The following is a 17978-nucleotide window of genomic DNA, read 5'->3' as shown; positions in this document are numbered from 1 at the left end:
CATCAATCACAGCGAGCAAATGATGTTTACACAAAATCACGTGCCAGAAAAACCCTTTCCAGCAAAGTCAACTAGTGAATGATGCAGCACCAACACACTGGTTTCATTGTTGTTGTTGTTTGTTTTTTGTTTCATTGCCTCGGATCCATTTGCTCCGATAGCGTATTAAAGGGCGGCAGAATCCACATGATTAGGCATTTTTCTTTTTGTTGGCCGAGACCTGACTCACGCTCACTGGATTCATATATAGTCATGGACTTATTTGTTGGCCACTTTTTTTACAGGGAATCACTTGCTGTACGAGACCTAAAAGGAATGTTTTGCTCAGGATAGCATTTTGAAAAAAAAATAAAGAAAACTATGCAACTAGTCTGTTGCTGTTCTGCTTGTCCTCTGATATCTTTCAGCTGCCAAATAATGTCTCGCAGTGTTACAGTCAAAGTGATGATTATAAGCCCTTTCGGTTTACACTCACAGATACCACAACCTTGCCAAGAGTCAGTTTGTCCAAGAGCCTTTGTTATTTTTTTTTTAATGTTTTATTGGAAGCTCCTGTATGGGTTTGGATACGTTAGTCACTAAGAAAGTTTCCACACAACTGTGACAACAAAGAGAGCGAAGAAAAAAAAAGTCTATAGTTTAACTACAATTTAGCTGTGAAGATTTAAAAAAAGAAAAAAGAAAAGCAAGTCTTTTTTATTTATTTGTAAAATCTCAAAGATGTAAGATTAACATAATGCAGCACACACAGAGCTGATAGTGTTCAAACCATTGTTCCTTATGTTCAAACATTAAAATGAAAATTTATTTTACAGGAAGAAATACATAGAACTGTTTGTTTTTATTGTACATTGTTAAGTTTTTTTTCTAAAAAAGAAAAAAATTCAATTTACTTGTAAAAAAAAAAAAAAAAAAGGCTTTAAATATCAACATGTAACCTGTTGACAACAACATCTAACATGACAGCAGAAAGTAAAACGATGAATTTCAGTTGGAGCAGCTTTTTTCTGGACCTGAGATGACCTGGGCTCAACTCTAAAAGTTTCTAAATTAACTCTTTTCAAACCTTTTGGTGGATGTCAAGTGAAAAGTAGGAACTCCAAATCAGCAGCTATGAGCAGAGGCTGCTGTGGCCTTGTACCCTCCGTGAGAGCAAAAATACGCAACCAACTGAATCCACACTCAAAGTGAAGCTGCCACATATTTTGTCATTTGTTGACAGAGGGTTGGAGAGAGAAAGATAGTTGCATGCCACTTCACCGGAGCACTGACCACAGCACGCTGGCAGTATAGTCACACAGAGTTTGAATCTTGGCCCGCAGCATCTGGTTTTCCTCTCTGTTTAATTATCCTTTACAAAAGACACAAATAGAAGGTTGGAGTCAGCATTTTTTAAAATGAGCTTCAGTTTTGCTAAATCAGTTTTAACCTGAAGCTTTGGCCGATACATGTGGCTTCTCCTTGTGTTTTTATTATATAGGTTCAAAGAGGGGGCCGCCAGGGGGCAGTAGGGAAGCCGCATAAATTGGAGCGAAAATAAGAAGAAAAAAAAAGGCAAATAAAAAAATACACAAATAAATTAATAATATAATCAAGTAATAATTTTTGTTTCGATTGAATTTGACTGGGTCCTTCCCCTCTTCCAAACACTAACCCTAACCCCAATTCTAAACACAATCCTAAAACCTAACCCCAACCCTAATCACAACCACACAAAAAATAAATAATCTTAACAATAGCCCTAATTTCAACCCCAACCCTGACCACAACCCTAACCCTACACCCAAACTCCAACCCCAACTCTAACATGAACAGTAATCCCAACACCAACCCTAACCCAATGCTTATCCTTCAACCAGCTGTAAATTTTGAAAAGTAACACCAACATTTTTTTTGTTGATAGTATCTCAAATTATGCTGACATTTGTGTCCATACATAGTGCAATTACAGCTCGGAAACAGAGAAATACTATCATCAGGACAAATAACTCAACGACAAACCGTCATGGATTGTCTGGTTCAAATCCCAATACAGCAGAATAAAAGCATTCTTGATAAATGTCTAATGTGTCCGTAGCGTAACGTTGTTGATAAAACCATAACACTGAAACGATTAATTAGATGTTGAACTTAGTTGAAACCAAAGCGTAGAAATGTGTGCGCGCTCCCGCGGCCAGGGGATACAAATTCTATCGGGGATAACTACCTTGTAGCAGTAGCACGCTGGTCAAGGTGTCCTTTGCGTGTCGCTGTTTAGCAGGCGTCGTTCATTTAATGTGAGTGGGCGTTAATTGTAGAACGCACAGGGCCAGATGAGAGCGAATCCCTCGGCCGATTCCGATTGGCGGATATGAGACTTCTAAAATGCAACTGCCTATCACGGTAGAGGGGGGCACCAGATTCAAGGACACTGCCCCGCCCCCCACTTCCTCCTGGCCCCTTCGTAGACCCGCCAGTGCAATGAAGGGCTAAAAGTGCCGAGATTAAATATATTTGATTGATTTTTTTTTTTAATTATTGTTTAATGTGGAACAAAATGCGTAATTCGAATTTTTGTTTGAAAAAAAAAAAAAAAAAAAAAAATCGGCTCAACAAGCTGGAAACGTCTCCCTGAAATTGATAGTGTGATATTTGCTGCCATCTAGTGGGCAGAAAAAAAAAACCCAGCTAAATCACCATCCTGGCGAAGCCATACAGTGGATTGTATGATCCAGAGTGAACCGAAGCTCTGTTGCATTGCATGAGACTCTAATGTTTGTTGTTCTACTGAGCCGGACAAAGAAAAAAAATCTCTGTAGAAAGAAGTAAGCTGAAACACTTACAAATGAATACATTAACATTACTTTAATATATAAACAATATATATTTAAAGTGAGCATTTATCAACAATTTACAGAGAAGTTAATGACACAAACAGTTGTTTTACCTCAACTCAAGTATTTAATAAAAAATAACTACATTTAATTCTGAAACGTGATCTGACAGAAAGTAAAAACACACAAAGAAATGACATTAGATCAAGCTAAATGAGGGGGATGACAGAAACATCGCCCCCAAGAGGAGAGCAGTGGGGTTTTGCCTCCGCGCTGTTTTCCCCAACAGGACTTCCAGTTGGTCTGCTCAGTGGAAATGCGTTCAACGATGCAGAGTCCACAGATTAGCATCTTCTGTCTCATTACCACCCTGCTGCTCGTATAACTTTTTTGTTGTTGTCAATTTTTTTTTATGTTTATAGCATCCATTTCCAGCCAGACGTGTATTTTCACTTAACTGGTAGGAATAAAAAAAGAAGCCATTTCGGAGTTATTGTGATGAATTGTCTTGTCTAAACTCGGCGCAATTGCTTTAAATTGTCCTGTGGAACATTTTACAGCCGTGCTTTAAAGGCCCTTGTTTTGGTCGGTATGGTGGAGTAGGAAGAAGTGCTTTAGATGCATTTTACAAGGTCCAGGTGCCCAGTGCCGGTGGTTTTATGGAGATGTGTGCGTGTGGATATTCGCAGGCAGACTTCCCCCTGCGAGTGAGGACAGTGGGTCCCAGTGTGAGACAGAGCGAGGCGCTCCACCGTGGGATAAATACATGTTGGATATAGCAACGGGTAGTTAAATGGAAAAGACTAACAGATGCTGGGGCTAGTTTACACAGGGGGGGGAAGGGAGCCACACCACAGCCAGAGCAGCAGCAGCAGCAGCAGCAGCACCCCAACACACACACACACACACACACAGCTCCACGGCGCGGCGGAGTCGGACGGACGGTCCCCCCTGCTGCTCAACTGAGACCACCTTCACCCTCAACATTGAAGGCCCAAGTCATGTTGCCAGCGGCGTGAACGTCACGCGTCGTCTCACATCAGCTGCTATTGATTCTAGCAACTTTGACAGAAAATGACGCAAATGTATTTCCCCCCCCCCCCTCTCTGTTTCTCGTGAATAGACGCCTTCGACAGGTCCCACACTGTGCCTTTGAAGAAATACATCTATGACGTCACCCACCTGCAGAAGCATTTATGCATGCAAGGATATCTGCTTTTTATGCACGTACATTCGTGAAATTCCACCCTGACATATAGAAACTGGGATTTTTCACAAGCACTTAAACATGGACGGCCGTGAGTGAAACCCCTCCAAAGGCATCCACTCTCGTTCTGAACAACCAGTCACAAACAAGTGTAGCCGTAGTGTAGAGTAGATGTGATTTAGTCTCAGAACCCAGCCGACACACACACACACACACACACACACACACACACACACGTCCCACTTTTAGTTTAGCCTTGTTCCCGTCACAATCAAAGTGTAATTTATCTCCCATCATCATCATGTATGACCTCACCACACACACACACACACACACACACACACACACACAAATGCATCTACACCAAAAGCCTCTTTTTTCTGAAAACACACACACACACACACACACACACACACACACACACACACACACACACACACACACACACACAGAAACCACTGGCATACCAGAGAGCCTATATTTAAAATGAGCCCTGGGGATGTTTTTTATTTTCAGACATTCTATCACAAGTGGTCACTGTGGATACTTGGGTGAAGAGGCAGCCTGTGAGCCAGCAAAACCAGCAAGATTGATAATAGGACACGGAGATGACAAAATACGAGCGGGGTAATGAATAGCAATGAGTCGACAGCTTCAGAAAATAAGTGGGCGAGTTGTTATTTCAGAGAGTTTTGAGTCCGGGGGCCCAAAGAGATACAAATTTGCCGAGGCTGCAAAATACCACCTTCCCACCCGGCAGCGCTCCCACGTCTCATTTTCAAAGCTCCTCTTTTCTCTCTCTCCTCCCACCACAAATCCCAGATACGGGCAAAGAGGAGAAGGAGGAGTGGAAGGAGGTGGGGTTGGGGGGTGGGGGAGGAGGAGGAGGGGAGGAGAGATGAGTGGAGCGTTTAGACGGAGCGTTCAGCGAGTGGTCGGCTCGGTGTCTGGAAATCTTTCACATCCTGTTTACGGCAGGCGGACTTCAGCTCCGGGACCGCAGGGAGCTGGCAGAGAAACCCTCCGCCTGGACACAGCTCCTCTCTCTCTCTCTCGCTCTCCCTCTCTCTATCCCTGTTTCCGGGCTCGGCCTGCAAAGTGCCCCTTCCTGCCTATCAACACCCTCCAGGCCCGGAGCAAACATTCACACGTCTGAGCTGCGACGCCGACCTTGAGAAAAAGAGGGGTCCTTCTTATAGCACAACAACACCCCCCCTCCCCCCTCCGCTCCCCCTCCAACTTTTTAGTATCCACACGCAGATGTAATTGCAGTTGTGTTGTCACAAGTACAGTGTCCGGGGGTGGAATGGAAAAGTCCAGAAAAGAAGAATGTTTCGTGTCCACCGAGACTGGGAGGGGAAAAAAAAGTCCTGGTCCTGTGTTTGAATCGGGAGTTTTTATCTTTATAAACGTCTGCAGATCCAATTTTTAAAAAAAAAATTTAAAAAAAACTTCCTTCCTCACAAAATGAAGGGAAGATCAATCACTCGTCTCCTCTTTGGGATCAGTTTGTAGTTTTGTTCCAGTCACTTCTCACCTCCTCCTCCTCCTCTTCCTCCTCCTCTTCCTCTTCCTCCTCCTCTTCCTCCGAGCTCAGCGGCACTTGCACGACTTGACCACCATGTTGGACAGCTGCTCCACGCGGGGTGTTCGGCCGATGAAGTACATGATGGTGAGGGGCTCCAGGTCCTGGGGGACGCAGCAGGGCGAGGCCGACGCCTCGGGGTTCAGCTTGTTGTACAGCGGCAGGATCTGAGCAGGGGGACAAAGTACACGGTGGCTTCCATCAACGACTGTGTCAAAGAAGGAAGACAGACTTTATTTCCTCTTTTTTTTGACATCGGGGATTTTCTGTGTTTGCTTTGAATCTTTGTTCTTTTTGACTTAAAGGTTCCCAGTGCACCTTCCAAGGTTTAGTTCCACATGTTGGATTGAGAAAAGACACACAGTTCTACACATCGAGTTTGCCAAGTGCAATAAGCAACGCTTAACAATGTTAAATTGTGGTTTCGCTGTCCAGTTTTATTAACAACGAGCGATATGTTCTGCCTGAAAGCATCACTTTGGGCCTCATATTTCAGGCTAAACGGTTCCCTTGAGTCTCCAGCCTTTTGTCCGTCCCGTTAAACAAGCAGCCGTCTGACCGCAGCCTCACATTTACTGTACAGAGTCTCATCAGTCCAAAAACCATCGTTCCCTATGAAAACTGCCAATCTCCAATAGAGCTGAGCTTCAAGAATCCAAAACACTTTTTTTTTTTTGGAAAAGCACTTTCCAAAAAAAAAAAAAGTCCAGTTTTCTGTGGAGTCAGTGTGGCTGAGCTGTGGGACAAACTGGCCGTGTCTAACAGGCAGCATGTATATGCTGAGCAGCAGGCTGCCACGAGGTGTCAGCCCCATTTATGGCACTGAGGTTAGCCCATTTTAGTCAAATGCTGTGTTTAGCGGCCACAAACAATTCACTTATTGCTCATTAAGGCAAAATATCGCCCGCACTTGCGAGTTCCCGTACGCAGGGAATCAGGCCCGAAAGTGCATGTGCGTCCAAACCAGAGTGTTTCACTACACAGACAAGATGAAGAAGGGGAGTTACTGAATTTTTCCACAAGCAGCTTTTGTTTTTGGACCACAGCAACTGTTGGTAACCGTTCAACCCCAGATGGCTTTTATTTATGTAATCTGGCTGAGTTGCCTCACGTTGACGAGGCTTTCTCCGTTTCCACAGAAAATTGAGAGTGCGTCCCTCTGCTCAAGATCCCAGTGCAACACAGCTTGGACGAGGAGGATGCTTTCTCCTTGGTGTTTTTTTTTTTTTTTGCCAGAGCGGTTTGAACAGAAATCAGATGGAAGGCAACCGTTGATGTTTTTCTCATTGATAACGATTCAGTTAAGTCGGTGCTTCTAGTCGATACAACACACTTTGCAAAATGAACGCCATTTTAATAGTTTAAAAACAGAAATATCCATTAACATAAGAATCCTGTGATTAACAATCGGCAAACATATTATGGAGACAGTTTATAAGAACCTGATAGAGGGAGTCTTAACTTTTTAACATGGCGATATAGGATGGTAATGTTAACATAACAGGAAGAAGCAAGCTGCAGAGAACAGTGAACCAAGCCTCAAACATCATAGGGAAGAGACAGAAACAATTAAGCTGCATTTACAAGGAACAACAACTGTCGAAAATAGCAAACGAGCCCTCTCATCCACTCAACAACGTCTTCCCTCTGGTAGACGATACAAAGTAACAAAGGCAAACTTTAATATCTTGAAATATTCCTTCATCCCTAATGCCATTGGAGCACTGAATACCGTGTCTAGTTGATGAGTTTTAAATGTAATTTCCATTTCTACTGTCCTGCTTTTTGCCCTGAAGATGTTTGTGTGTGTATGTGTTGTTGCTGCTGCTTGTTGTTTTATGAGACCAGAAACAAATTTCCACATCGTGGACAATAAACTAGCAAACTAACTAGCTAACTAACTAACTAACATAATCAGACCAAAAAAGAGCCATTTAAGCCTCAAAGCGACTCACCATGTTATAGTGGTTGTTGGCACTCCAGAGGTACGGACAGTTTCCTGCACAGAAGTTGGCTTTGTAACCTTTGGGCTCGTGGATCCATTTCCAGTTGAGGTCGCGCCTGAAGTCGATGTAGAGCGAGCGCAGGCAGCATCCCTGGTCGGAGCCACTGAGACACAACACACACACACACAGACACACACGTGCGAGCGTTTCAGCATCCAATCATTCTTCCCAAGAGGCTGCGCACAGACGCGTCAAGGGAAAATGACAAACGGGCCGGCTGATAATCGGAGAAGCGGCCGTCGCGAGGTGCCGCCGTTGCGAGGCCGCTGGGGTTTTTAGAACCCCGCGGCGCGCGCTAGTCTAAATAAAACAGCGCGCGTGCAGACTGGCTGGCCTGCCGTCTAAACACAGGGTGCCCTTTGTTAGTTTTTCCACACGCAGTCTGCAAAGGGAGCTTTGGGTCAGCAGGAAAAATCCACGGCTGGCCGCAACTGGATTTCAGAATTTGAAAACTGCAAACCCTGGAGGCATGTCAACGCTGTCCGTCAGCGTCAGTCACACACACTCACTCTCTCACACACACACATACACAGAGGCCTACCGGGAGCAGGTCGTGGTGTCTGTGGTGGCGGCGGCCCTCTTCTTGCGGCTCTTGACGGCCGGGTTGTCCACCCTGTCGCTGGGCAGCAGCGTGAGGATGAGGTGCGGCGTCTTGGTGCTGAAGTCCGACTGGCCCTTCACCTGGCCCGGTTTCCTCAGCTGCCGCAGCCGCTCGTCATCCACACCTGCAGAGAGGACGCCAACTGCTAACACAGTAGTTCTGAGGCACAGGATTGGTATAAAGTCTTTAATGCGAAGAATCTGTCCTGATGTGACTTCAACAGCTTTAACAAAAAAACCAAACAAAAAACCCCCCAAACCGTGTATCTCATTTCTTGTTTTTATGCTTTTGATTCCTGTTTTTCTGTGGTCTCTGGGAGCAAAAGAGGTGAAAATAAGCTCCTGCTGCTCTTGTGTGTGCATCAGGACTTTCCATAAGGTGAAAAAAAACCAAACCTGAGTATAAATCCAGAGGAAAGTGCCGTAATTTATGGCCTGAATGAGGCAACACAGTCTGAAATTCAGCCGTGTTCGCGGTACGTGAGAGAACAGCTCCTTCATTATTCCTGTGAGCAGTGAGTAAGTGATTCATAAATCATTTCAGAGGCGCCTTTCTCGAGGAGACGCCGCTCTCTGTGACCCGCGGAACCGTCGCCGCGCTGATAAATCTGCCTCGGGGGCTTTCACAGCTCGAGCGGACACTTTTACAGCCAACCGGTGAAATTTCTCATCTGCGCGGTAATTTAGATAAAACAGAGTTTAACTTTCCTCTCGATCAACTCTCAGACGTGTCGCGTCACGACGGGTAATTCGTCTGCTTTTGTGTTATTGCGCTGAGCTCAGTGTTCGGCGGTGGTGTTCAGGCCTTGCCCCAAACACTTCTGGACGAATTAACTCGTCTTGTGAAAAAGTTCCCCTTCAAGATAAATAAAATAAAAACCGACGGCGGTGATTGAGACTCTGCCGACGTGAAAAGCAGACCTGCGAAAAGAGCCTCCAGCTCCTCGCTCTTGTTGGGGACGATGTTGTTTGTGGACGGGATGAAGGTGCAGCAAGGGCAGTGGACGCCGAGCTTCAGGCCCAGATTATTCTCTGATGGGAGAGAGACACGGAATTTATTCAGTACAAATAATAAAATGAATTTTTTTAAAAAATCAGTGGAGAAACGCAGACTGAAACTCACCCGGATCGGACACCCAGTCTTTGATGGTCTCGGTGACGTCCACAGAAATCCAGGAGCCCTTGGCCTTTGGCTGAACGGTGCGGGAATCGATGTATCGCTGAGCGGACGTGCTCTTCTCATCGGGCCTCAGCAGCTGCACAAAATAAACATGCATTTGTACGAGCAGACGAAACAGAACCAGACGGATCTAGAACACACGGAAATATCATCACCTCCAATTTTAAGTTCATCTTTCTTGATTTTTTTTTAATAAGTTAGAAAATAAAATAAAATAAATCTGCAACAAAAAAAACGCCTTCTTCTGTTTACAGTCTCCCTCAAGTTGCACATGTTAAAACTAGTGTCGACATTTGGAACCTCACAAAAACGATGATGCGACAAAGAAAAATATGTTTGTTTTTTTTCAAAAATCAGTCAAGCGTGTGAAGAAGGAAAGAGACGAGTGATTAAGATTCCTCTGCGACGCTGACAGGAAAACAACTGCTGGCTCGGCTCCCTCTGTAATAATTATGACTCCATAATTATAATGGAATAGGAAATAAGGGGGTTCAGCAAGGATGTTTAAGGAGAACCAGCAATTAAAGAGCACTCCCATTGATATTTGCATGCTAGGCTAAGTTCAACCGTGGCTCTGGCCGCCCTGATGTCGCACAGATGCTCACCTGGTAGAGCTCCACTCGCTGCTCCAGGGCCCGGGCCTCGGGGTTGGGGCCTCTGAAGATCCTGAACTCGGCCTTGACCAGGGTGCTGTTGGTCAGATCCACGCTGCTGACGTCAAAGTGGACCACACGGTAGTAAGGGTTGGGGATCGCTGGCTGGACCACGTCTGGGTGGGAGGGGGGAAAAAAGGAGTTAAAGAGCCAAGAATGACCCGGCAACAACAACAACAACAACAACAACAACAACAACAACAACATTTGGTGTTTTGGAAAATCTGGCCTTTATTTTGGTGCAGTGATGCATTGTCTCAGATATAATTGCTGCTGAAATGTGTCTTCAAGCTAAATGACAGGTTTGGACATAGTCAAGTCCATGTGTCTGTTCTTATGTTTAATATAAGGGTAATTTTTGCCTGCATGTTATGTGAAACATCAACTCGCAGGCAGACACTTATGTAATTATGAACCATGTCCCGTCCCGCACCGGTAATCTGAGAAACCTTGTAAATAAGATCCCAGTAACTTCCAAGCAAGCCACAAGTGAGTGGAGTGCAGAGAGGAGCTCCTGGCTCAGGTAGCGACTCAGGTGAGCAGGATATTTGTTGATGACACGACTGTTTGGTCTCTGACTCATGACTCTAAACATCACGGCTGCACTGGGGTTCAGCGACGGCAGCACACAGCAGTGTTCCCAGTCTAAATAGACACTCTGCCGCAGTACCTGTGCAGATATGTATTTTCCGTGCAAGCGCAATAATTAAGGGAAATACTAAGGTAGCAGTGCTGTGATAGAACATTTCGTGAAATGTCACAGCTTAAATTGTCTTCTGAGTGCAGAACTCTTTAAACTCTGCACGTGTCTCAGATTTATCTCCGCTAATGTTAACCAGAAATTTGCCTCTAGTCCATCAGTCGAATCCCCAGAAATAAGAAAAGACCATTTGTTTTTTGTTCCACCTTTCAAAAAAAAAAAAAAAAGTGTCTATACTCACAGTTCTGGAAAACCATCCTGTCACTGTGTCACCTCATCCAACTTAGCAAAAACACCTCTGGCCAGGAGGCCATTTCTCTCTCTGAACCAACATTTTGTCCCTCAACATGCATGTGGAAGGTGCCGTAGGACCGTATTTCTTTTTTTTTTTTTCTCTCCATTTTATTATTTTAGCTTTAGGCGGTGGGGGCTTCAAACAGGGTGCTAAAAGTCAGTCTTGCCTGGAATGTAAAATAAAAATATAAACATCTGTAAAATGGAACCTTTACATGCAAAATCTTTATTATTATTTTTTCTATATTCCTTATTCATGTTGCTTCTTTGCCTTTTTTGTCTGCTTTTATTTATGCTTATTTTTTGCTATCCACTTTGCTGTTTCTCCACTGTGGTACTGAAAAAGATTATACTTTCTTAGTTTGCCTTAAATATTTTTGTTTTGCTTTTCTTCTGGGACAGATGTGTCACTGCAAACGTTTTAGTACTGCTTGATTGACACCCCCCCCCCCCTTAAAAAACCCAAAACAAAACAAACCTCAAAAAAACGAAATAAACAAAAAACACAACCCTTTGTGTATTGACACTTGTGATGACTCTGGTATGGTATATTCTAACACAGGGGCTAGACTAGTGGGCCACAATGGGTTCTAAAATTTGACAGAGGGGCCGGAGCAGCAGCAGATGGATGGAGTATTTTGGTGACCCACCTCATAGGAGGAAAAATATATCATGGGATATGTAGACAACATGTGCTCTAATGTCACTTGGAAATGAACAAAAGTGTTACAAAAAATGTGTTAAGCTCTTCATTGAAATTACTCTTTAAACACTAAAGAAAAAGAAGGAAAAAATATGACTTACAACTAATATAATTTCTTCAAGTTCGCGGGCCGAAATAAAACGTTTAAGGGGCCACATATGGGCCCCGGGCCGTACTTTGCCCCCATGCCTTAACACTTCAACGCAACTCACTGCTGTCGGTGCGGGGCGGCATCATGTCGATCCTCTGCACCTCCTTGGCGTAATAGTCCTCCTCGCTGCTCTCGCGCTCGCACGCGGACTCGGCCTGGCGCGCGCGCTCCTTCAGCAGCTCGCGCGTGCTGTTGTAGAGCAGCATGACCTCCGCGGGCACGTTGCCGGCGGGCGGCTCGTCGTCCTCGTCCGGCGGGCTGCGGATGCGCAGCTTGCTGAGGATCTGGCCGCGCACCGCCTCGATGCGCCGCGACTTCTGGCGGTCCAGGTTGATGGACTGACACGTGTTGATGCCCTCCACCAGCAGCACGCCGGAGAGGCGCAGCAGCAGCAGCAGCAGGGCGAGGCGGGGGAGCCACATCGTCCGGGGGTACAAATGGACGTGGGCGCGTCGGCAGAGTGAAGGTGAAGCTTTGGTGGATTCGAGAAGAAGTAAATGACAAAAAAAAAAAAAATCTCGAAATCACAGAGTTTGAAGGGTTAATAGAAAGAAAAATAAATGGATGGAAAGAATAAAAATCCAATATCCCGATCAGGCTGTTTTTGGTCAAACGGTCCTCAAACGCAGCATCTGTCCACTACACTCGAACGTTTTCCTAGCAGGCGTCATTGATTGTGCGCAGTTTAAGATAAAAAGTCGAATATTTTAAAGCACTCCTAGGAATACACACAAAAAATACAAATTAAAAAAAAATTGAAAAGCTGCCGAACTCCTCTCTTTCTCTCTCGCGCTGTCTCTTGTGATTGGAAACTTGGATGACGCGCTCATTCCAATCTGCTGCGCTCAAAAGCTCCGTTGATGTCCGCGCCGGTGTGCGCGGCGCTCTCTCGCCGTGGTGGAAAAAGGTGGAATATTTAGTCTGCGCGCTTGGTCCATCTCCGTTTTCCGTCATCCATCTTCGGATCATTCACCAGCTCTCGCAATGGATGTGCAGAAAAAAGGAGAGAAAAAAGGAAGAGAGTCCAGTCGGGAGCTCAGCCCATGTCGCAAAAAATCCTTGCGCGAAAAAAGAGAGAGAGAGAGAGAGAGAGAAAGAGAGAGAGAGAGAGAGAGAAGAAGAAGAAGAGAGGCTGAAACGCTCCGTTCATGCGCGGCACCGCGGCGGTCCCTCCGGTGGGTTCACCTCCGTGAGAGGCGTGTGTGAGCCGGAGCGCTGGCCCATACCCGCTGCCACAGAGACCAGTCACGGCTTCAATGTATAAATAAATATATGCACTCGACGCGATCCTCCCTCTCCTCCGCTATAGGTAAACACAAGGCAGTCTGCGCCACAACATGTGAAAAACTGAAGACTTATGTTGGACGGGACCGCGGTGGGCCTGTGACTGCCCCCCTCATATAAACACGGAAAAAGTCACGACTCAAAAAACATATATGACGCAAGTAGAAGCGAGTATGAAATGAAAGAACTCCGTTTTCTGTATTTTTTTTTTCTTCGAAAAAAAAAAAAAAGAGTGGAAGCTTTATGGTAGATTAGGTATCCTTGGATGCAACCGAGCTCAGTGTTCTCCTGAAAACTCTCAGAGCAGCTGCACAATGGGACTCTACTATTGTGGAGGACGTCTGGGAGAAGTGCACAGAGGAGCCCCAGACAGAAGAGAGGGAGGCAGGGAGGGACTGCACGAGAGGTGGTGGTGGTGGTGAAGGTGGGGCGAGATGCCACCAGAGAGAGAAGGGAGTGTGTGATTACGGAGGAAAGAGGACTTTTTTTGGCCTCCTCCTCCTCCTCCTGCTCCTCCCAGAAAACGCTCCTACGCATTTGGCAATTTCTTCTTCCTCCACAAGAATGCCTGCCGCACCGTCCCGGCTCTGCAGGTAAACACCCTGAAGAATGTGCCGGGCTTGGAGGAAGACGCACACATTTGAGCCCGTATACATATGGGCTGACAGAATCCCATTCAAGCAGAGTCAAGGCTGAGGGCAAATATCCTTTTCTCGGTTAGGAGATTAAACGTGGATCAGGATGAGGATGTATTTTTTGCGAAGGTGATCAAAAGTGTCTACTGCGCAACCAATTCTGCAACCCTAATCATCAGTAATATGCAATACCCACTTTATGGCACTGTCTTAGATCTGTTATTAAATGACTGACTGTTTTTTTTTTTTTTTTTAAGTTCCTATTAATTCATGTATTTATTCTCTGGGTTTCATCGGTTTTACCTTTTTTCTCTTTTGTTATTTTGATGATTGTTGAGTCGTCTCGGTCACAATTCTAAATTCAAAATGACTCCATTCTGGATGACCTTCCTCTTCAGGCCGACTCGCGCACATCACCTGAGGCCCATCTTAATTCCATTAAAACATTCTGTGCCACGTCCCTCATTATGTCATCATTCCCAGCTTTCAATCAGGACCCCAACCCCCACCACCACCACCCCACCTCCTCTCAGTCTTTGCTCTTCTCGTTAATTACAGCTCCCGACTCGGAGTGCGGACTGTTAATCTGTCAGGGGCGGCTTTTATTGCTGCTCTGCTGCCATCCCATTATACCGTTATTATAGTCGCGGGTGCAGGCCTGTAATTGCTCTAAGTAGAAGGGAAAGGTAGGAGAGACTCGGGCTGCCTTGAGGCTTATGGCCAGGGCAACACTCCCCCCCCCCCTCCCCCCACCCACCTACCCCAACCCCCATCCCTTCTTCTCCTCCTCCTCCTCCTCCTCCTCCTCCTCCGTCTTTTCTTGAAACGCTTTCTGAAGACCATTAACAGTGGCTGCAAACAAACTGGCTCCTGCTGGAACCTAAGAGAAGTGGAGGAACGCTTCAATTTCACTCTGCAGGCCTGTATTTTTTCATCTACTTACGTTAATGTTAAAAAGATCAGACCCGCTTTTTTAAGGGGAGGGGGTGGATGGCCTCAGGTTACAGCCGCCTTCCTCCCGTGGTGGCTTGTCGTGTCTCTATGCAGTAATGTGGCATAAAAAGAAAGAAGGCAAAAAAGAGAGAGAGAGAGAGAGAGAGAGAGAGAGACTTCCTCAAAAACAACTTCAGGCTTGTCTGCCTTCTTTTTTCTACCTCCCTTCCTCTGGGCCAAATATAGACGAGCCACTGCCACGTCATCCATCCCTTCAGTTTCAGCTCTTTCTGAAACTCACGGGGAGAGAGAGGGAGAGAGAGAGAGAGCGAGAGAGAGAGAGAGAGAGAGAGAGAGAGAGAGAGAGAGAGGGCAAGACAGGATTCAGATCCTGCACCTCACTTACAGAGAATTGTATTTTAGCGTGTCTGCGGTATAAATAAATACAGCTTTTCCAGAAAACCCAAATGCATCTTGAATACAGTGGAAATGGGGGGAGTTTTATTGAAAAAAAAAAAAAAAGCAGAGACAATTACAAAAATAAATACATACAGAGAGGTGGGGGAGGGGCATTGCCAGCCTTTTCTTCTCTTGGAAAAAAAATTCTGAAGAAATTTTAGGGAAAAAAAAAAAAAAAAAAAACCGTCGGAAAAGTGGGCCCAAATTTTCCTACGGCACCATGTTAACTCAGAGTCCAGCTTCTCTTCTCTTAAATTACCCACAATCCCGTGTGAGGGACTGTCAGGGTCTCATGTCCTCCTCTACGACTCGCCTCCGTCCAGCAGCATGTTGGGAATCCCTCTGGAGATGGGGAACTCTTGGCCGGACTCGGGACACTGCAGGCAGCCCTCGATCACCTCCACCTGCGGGACACGCCGCAGAGCAGGCAGCAGGGCGTCAGCACAGCCACTAGATGGCACTGTGAAAACTACATGGCCTAAAGCCATACTTCTGGTTTTGGGCTGTGTTTCGTGGATTAGGCTAAACCAGTGAGGGAAATCTTTAATGCAGCAGAGATGACTTGAAACCAGAGGTTTTCAAAGCCTGGTGCGTTTTCCAACACACAGCCAGGGACGATTTACTACAGGCTGACTTGCCTGCACTTTCAGCATATTAATTGATGGAAACATCAATGGCACAAAACATGCAGCAGCCAAATTCATCATCCAACTGAGAAGTCGGGACGACCAGATTTACCAGATGACACAAGTGTTGCTGTTAAGTGCACTATTACTTTGATTTATCTTTCATAATTAATTCAAGTAACTTTTTCCATGTAGACATATTTATTTGTTAAATAATTAAATCATAAAATCGACGACTAAATTGAATCAGTAACTTTAAAAAATGCCCTACGGCATTTATATTACATAGCAGCCTTTTTTAGATGCTAAAAAATAAATCAATGTGATATCAGCATGACATGTTGGCCACTGGCCAGTCTACTCTCTAAATACTGTTCATTACCGGTATTGCTTGACCACTAAATAACTGACAAATATTGAAAACAGTTGTCAGCATTTATACAATATTTTATTTATACTATATGCAGCAGTGCACAAAGTCACCGGAAAACCATCAGTCTAGTGTGATGTTTCTGAAGAAGTAACTTAAACAATGAAGAGTGCAATATTATAGCATTATTGTTTTGCCACAGTAATTGGAATATGCATCTTCTGACACGGTTCCAGCTTCAATTACTTAAGTATATTTTGTGACATGGTTCAACATCAGCAGACCGCAGGACTGAAGGTAAGCAACTTACTTCTAATAAGGCTCTGTGAACTTTCTTCAAGAAGTCTTCATCTTTTTCATAGTTTGGCACCAGCTCGTCGGGCAGCTCCTGCCGCTGACCCAACTACACACAGAAGAGAGAAAGGAAGTAACAGTGAACGTTACTACTTGGAGACTAGACTAGGTCTTAAGCTTCAACTGCATGTTAACAAAACGCAAAGATAAATAAATAAGAATGATAAGACATCACACACAAAGAATTCAAAACAAAGAAAACTAATGTAATACCTTGACACTGATGGGAGAGTCATTGGTGTTAAACTCACCTCCTCTGCAGCCTTGACCAGCACACTCCACTCCAGTTTGGGAATCATCCGGGTGACAAATTCTAGGTTGAACTCTACGTCGTTCATCTTCACCTCAGTGGCCTTCACCAAAGCAATAAATAGTGAGGAGTCAATAAATAGTGAGGAGTCTGCAGCATACCATTTGGCAGAACACTTCAATTCTAGGATTACTGACAGTATTCAAACAACAAAATAAAATCACGAGTCTGATAATTATTAGGAATGTTTTAATTCCTATTCAGATTCAGATCAGATCAGATCTGAATCTATGTTGCACCAATATTATAATATATAATATATAATATTGGACCATTCATTTCACTGTGTAACTGACTTTCATGACTGTGTGAAACAAAAAACACATTTTCTATTGAACGTTTTATATGTTAATAATTTTCGATTACGTTTTTTTTCTTCGCTACCGCCTATATCACATGATATTAAATCCACTGGCTGTACTGCAACTCCACTACACAATTGACAACAGACAACTTCCGAAACAATTACACTCATTTTTTCATATATAATTTAAAAACTAACAAACAAACAAAAACTTAATTTAAAACAACGACAGTCGTGTGTCTCGTCGAGTCGGAGGACTAGTTACAAGCTAGTGTATAGCTAGCCCCGTCCTGTCACAATTACCACCGTTTATTCAGAGAGTTTAAAAAGAAATAGCCAGGGGGTCTAGAATTACTTAATGTTATACAAGAATTTCAAGAGAAGGCAAGAGTGGGAAACGACACGCTTGCTGGGTCAATAGACGACTTGACGTTTTCAGCGATGGCTGCTACAAAGCTAAACTAGTTTACCTTGATCAGCAGCGGGTATCCTTTCGTCACTCCCTTGACGTGAGATGTCAGCATGTTGTGAGTAAGAAGCTTCATGGTTCAACAGACTCTGACTGATTTGACAATGTATATATGTGGATATAATATAATATATGTGGCAATTGCCGCCTTTCGTGAACGAGTTTCGCACGCAGAACAGTTTACATGTGGACCGGAAGTTTATTTGTTGCATCGCCGTAAAGTTTCCCCACTGCCTCTTCCCTAACGCAACCATTGGTTCCGCATTACAGCGTCCAAAAAGTGATGCTATACTGCATGTCTCTCCTCTAGCTCTAAATCGTAATTCAGTAGATATAATATCC

The 17978-nt window shown here is 44.6% G+C and overlaps 2 protein-coding genes and 1 long non-coding RNA gene across 3 annotated transcripts in view; all 3 read right to left on the bottom strand.

Annotated features, from left to right (window-relative positions):
- LOC142901852 (ras-related protein Rap-2c) overlaps window positions 1-13345 on the bottom strand; it is a 114910-nt gene extending 101565 nt beyond the window's left edge. The window contains exons 1-7 of the mRNA XM_076046555.1: window positions 11954-13345; window positions 9997-10160; window positions 9335-9467; window positions 9133-9243; window positions 8153-8336; window positions 7561-7714; window positions 5558-5772 (exon numbers count right to left, since the gene is read on the bottom strand). Coding sequence (XP_075902670.1) covers window positions 5614-5772; window positions 7561-7714; window positions 8153-8336; window positions 9133-9243; window positions 9335-9467; window positions 9997-10160; window positions 11954-12314 — 1266 coding nt within the window. The 5' untranslated portion in view covers window positions 12315-13345 and the 3' untranslated portion in view covers window positions 5558-5613. The remainder of the gene's footprint in view (window positions 1-5557; window positions 5773-7560; window positions 7715-8152; window positions 8337-9132; window positions 9244-9334; window positions 9468-9996; window positions 10161-11953) is intronic.
- Window positions 2581-5551, bottom strand: LOC142901860 (uncharacterized). Its single transcript, XR_012929004.1, has 2 exons — window positions 4431-5551; window positions 2581-4400 (listed from the first exon to the last, which is right to left on the bottom strand). It is a non-coding gene; the product is annotated as an uncharacterized LOC142901860 (long non-coding RNA).
- A 1878-nt stretch (window positions 13346-15223) lies between the features above and the next one.
- On the bottom strand, window positions 15224-17870 carry trmt112 (tRNA methyltransferase activator subunit 11-2). The gene is made up of 4 exons (XM_076046660.1): window positions 17638-17870; window positions 16805-16906; window positions 16510-16602; window positions 15224-15607 (listed from the first exon to the last, which is right to left on the bottom strand). Exons 1-4 carry the CDS (start codon window positions 17710-17712, stop codon window positions 15506-15508), a joined length of 372 nt encoding a protein of 123 aa, XP_075902775.1. The 5' UTR covers window positions 17713-17870; the 3' UTR covers window positions 15224-15505.
- Between the last annotated feature and the right edge of the window lie 108 nt (window positions 17871-17978).

Source organism: Nelusetta ayraudi, unplaced genomic scaffold, assembly GCF_046127955.1.
Source record: "Nelusetta ayraudi isolate G7.1 ecotype Tasmania unplaced genomic scaffold, CSIRO-AGI_Nayr_v1 ptg000090l, whole genome shotgun sequence".
NCBI classification, from domain to species: Eukaryota; Metazoa; Chordata; class Actinopteri; order Tetraodontiformes; family Monacanthidae; genus Nelusetta; species Nelusetta ayraudi.
The sequence above is the reverse complement of the archived record's forward strand: the minus strand, read 5'-3'. Positions and strand labels throughout refer to the sequence as shown.

Coding starts and splice junctions, on each gene's coding strand:
- trmt112 (XM_076046660.1), bottom strand. CDS start 17,712: ATGAAGCTTCTTACTCACAACATGCTGACATCTCACGTCAAGGGAGTG. Junction 16,907..17,637: donor GATACCCGCTGCTGATCAAG/GTAAACTAGTTT, acceptor GCTTTGGTGAAG/GCCACTGAGGTGAAGATGAA. Junction 15,608..16,509: donor TTCACAGAGCCTTATTAGAA/GTAAGTTGCTTA, acceptor CGTGTCCCGCAG/GTGGAGGTGATCGAGGGCTG.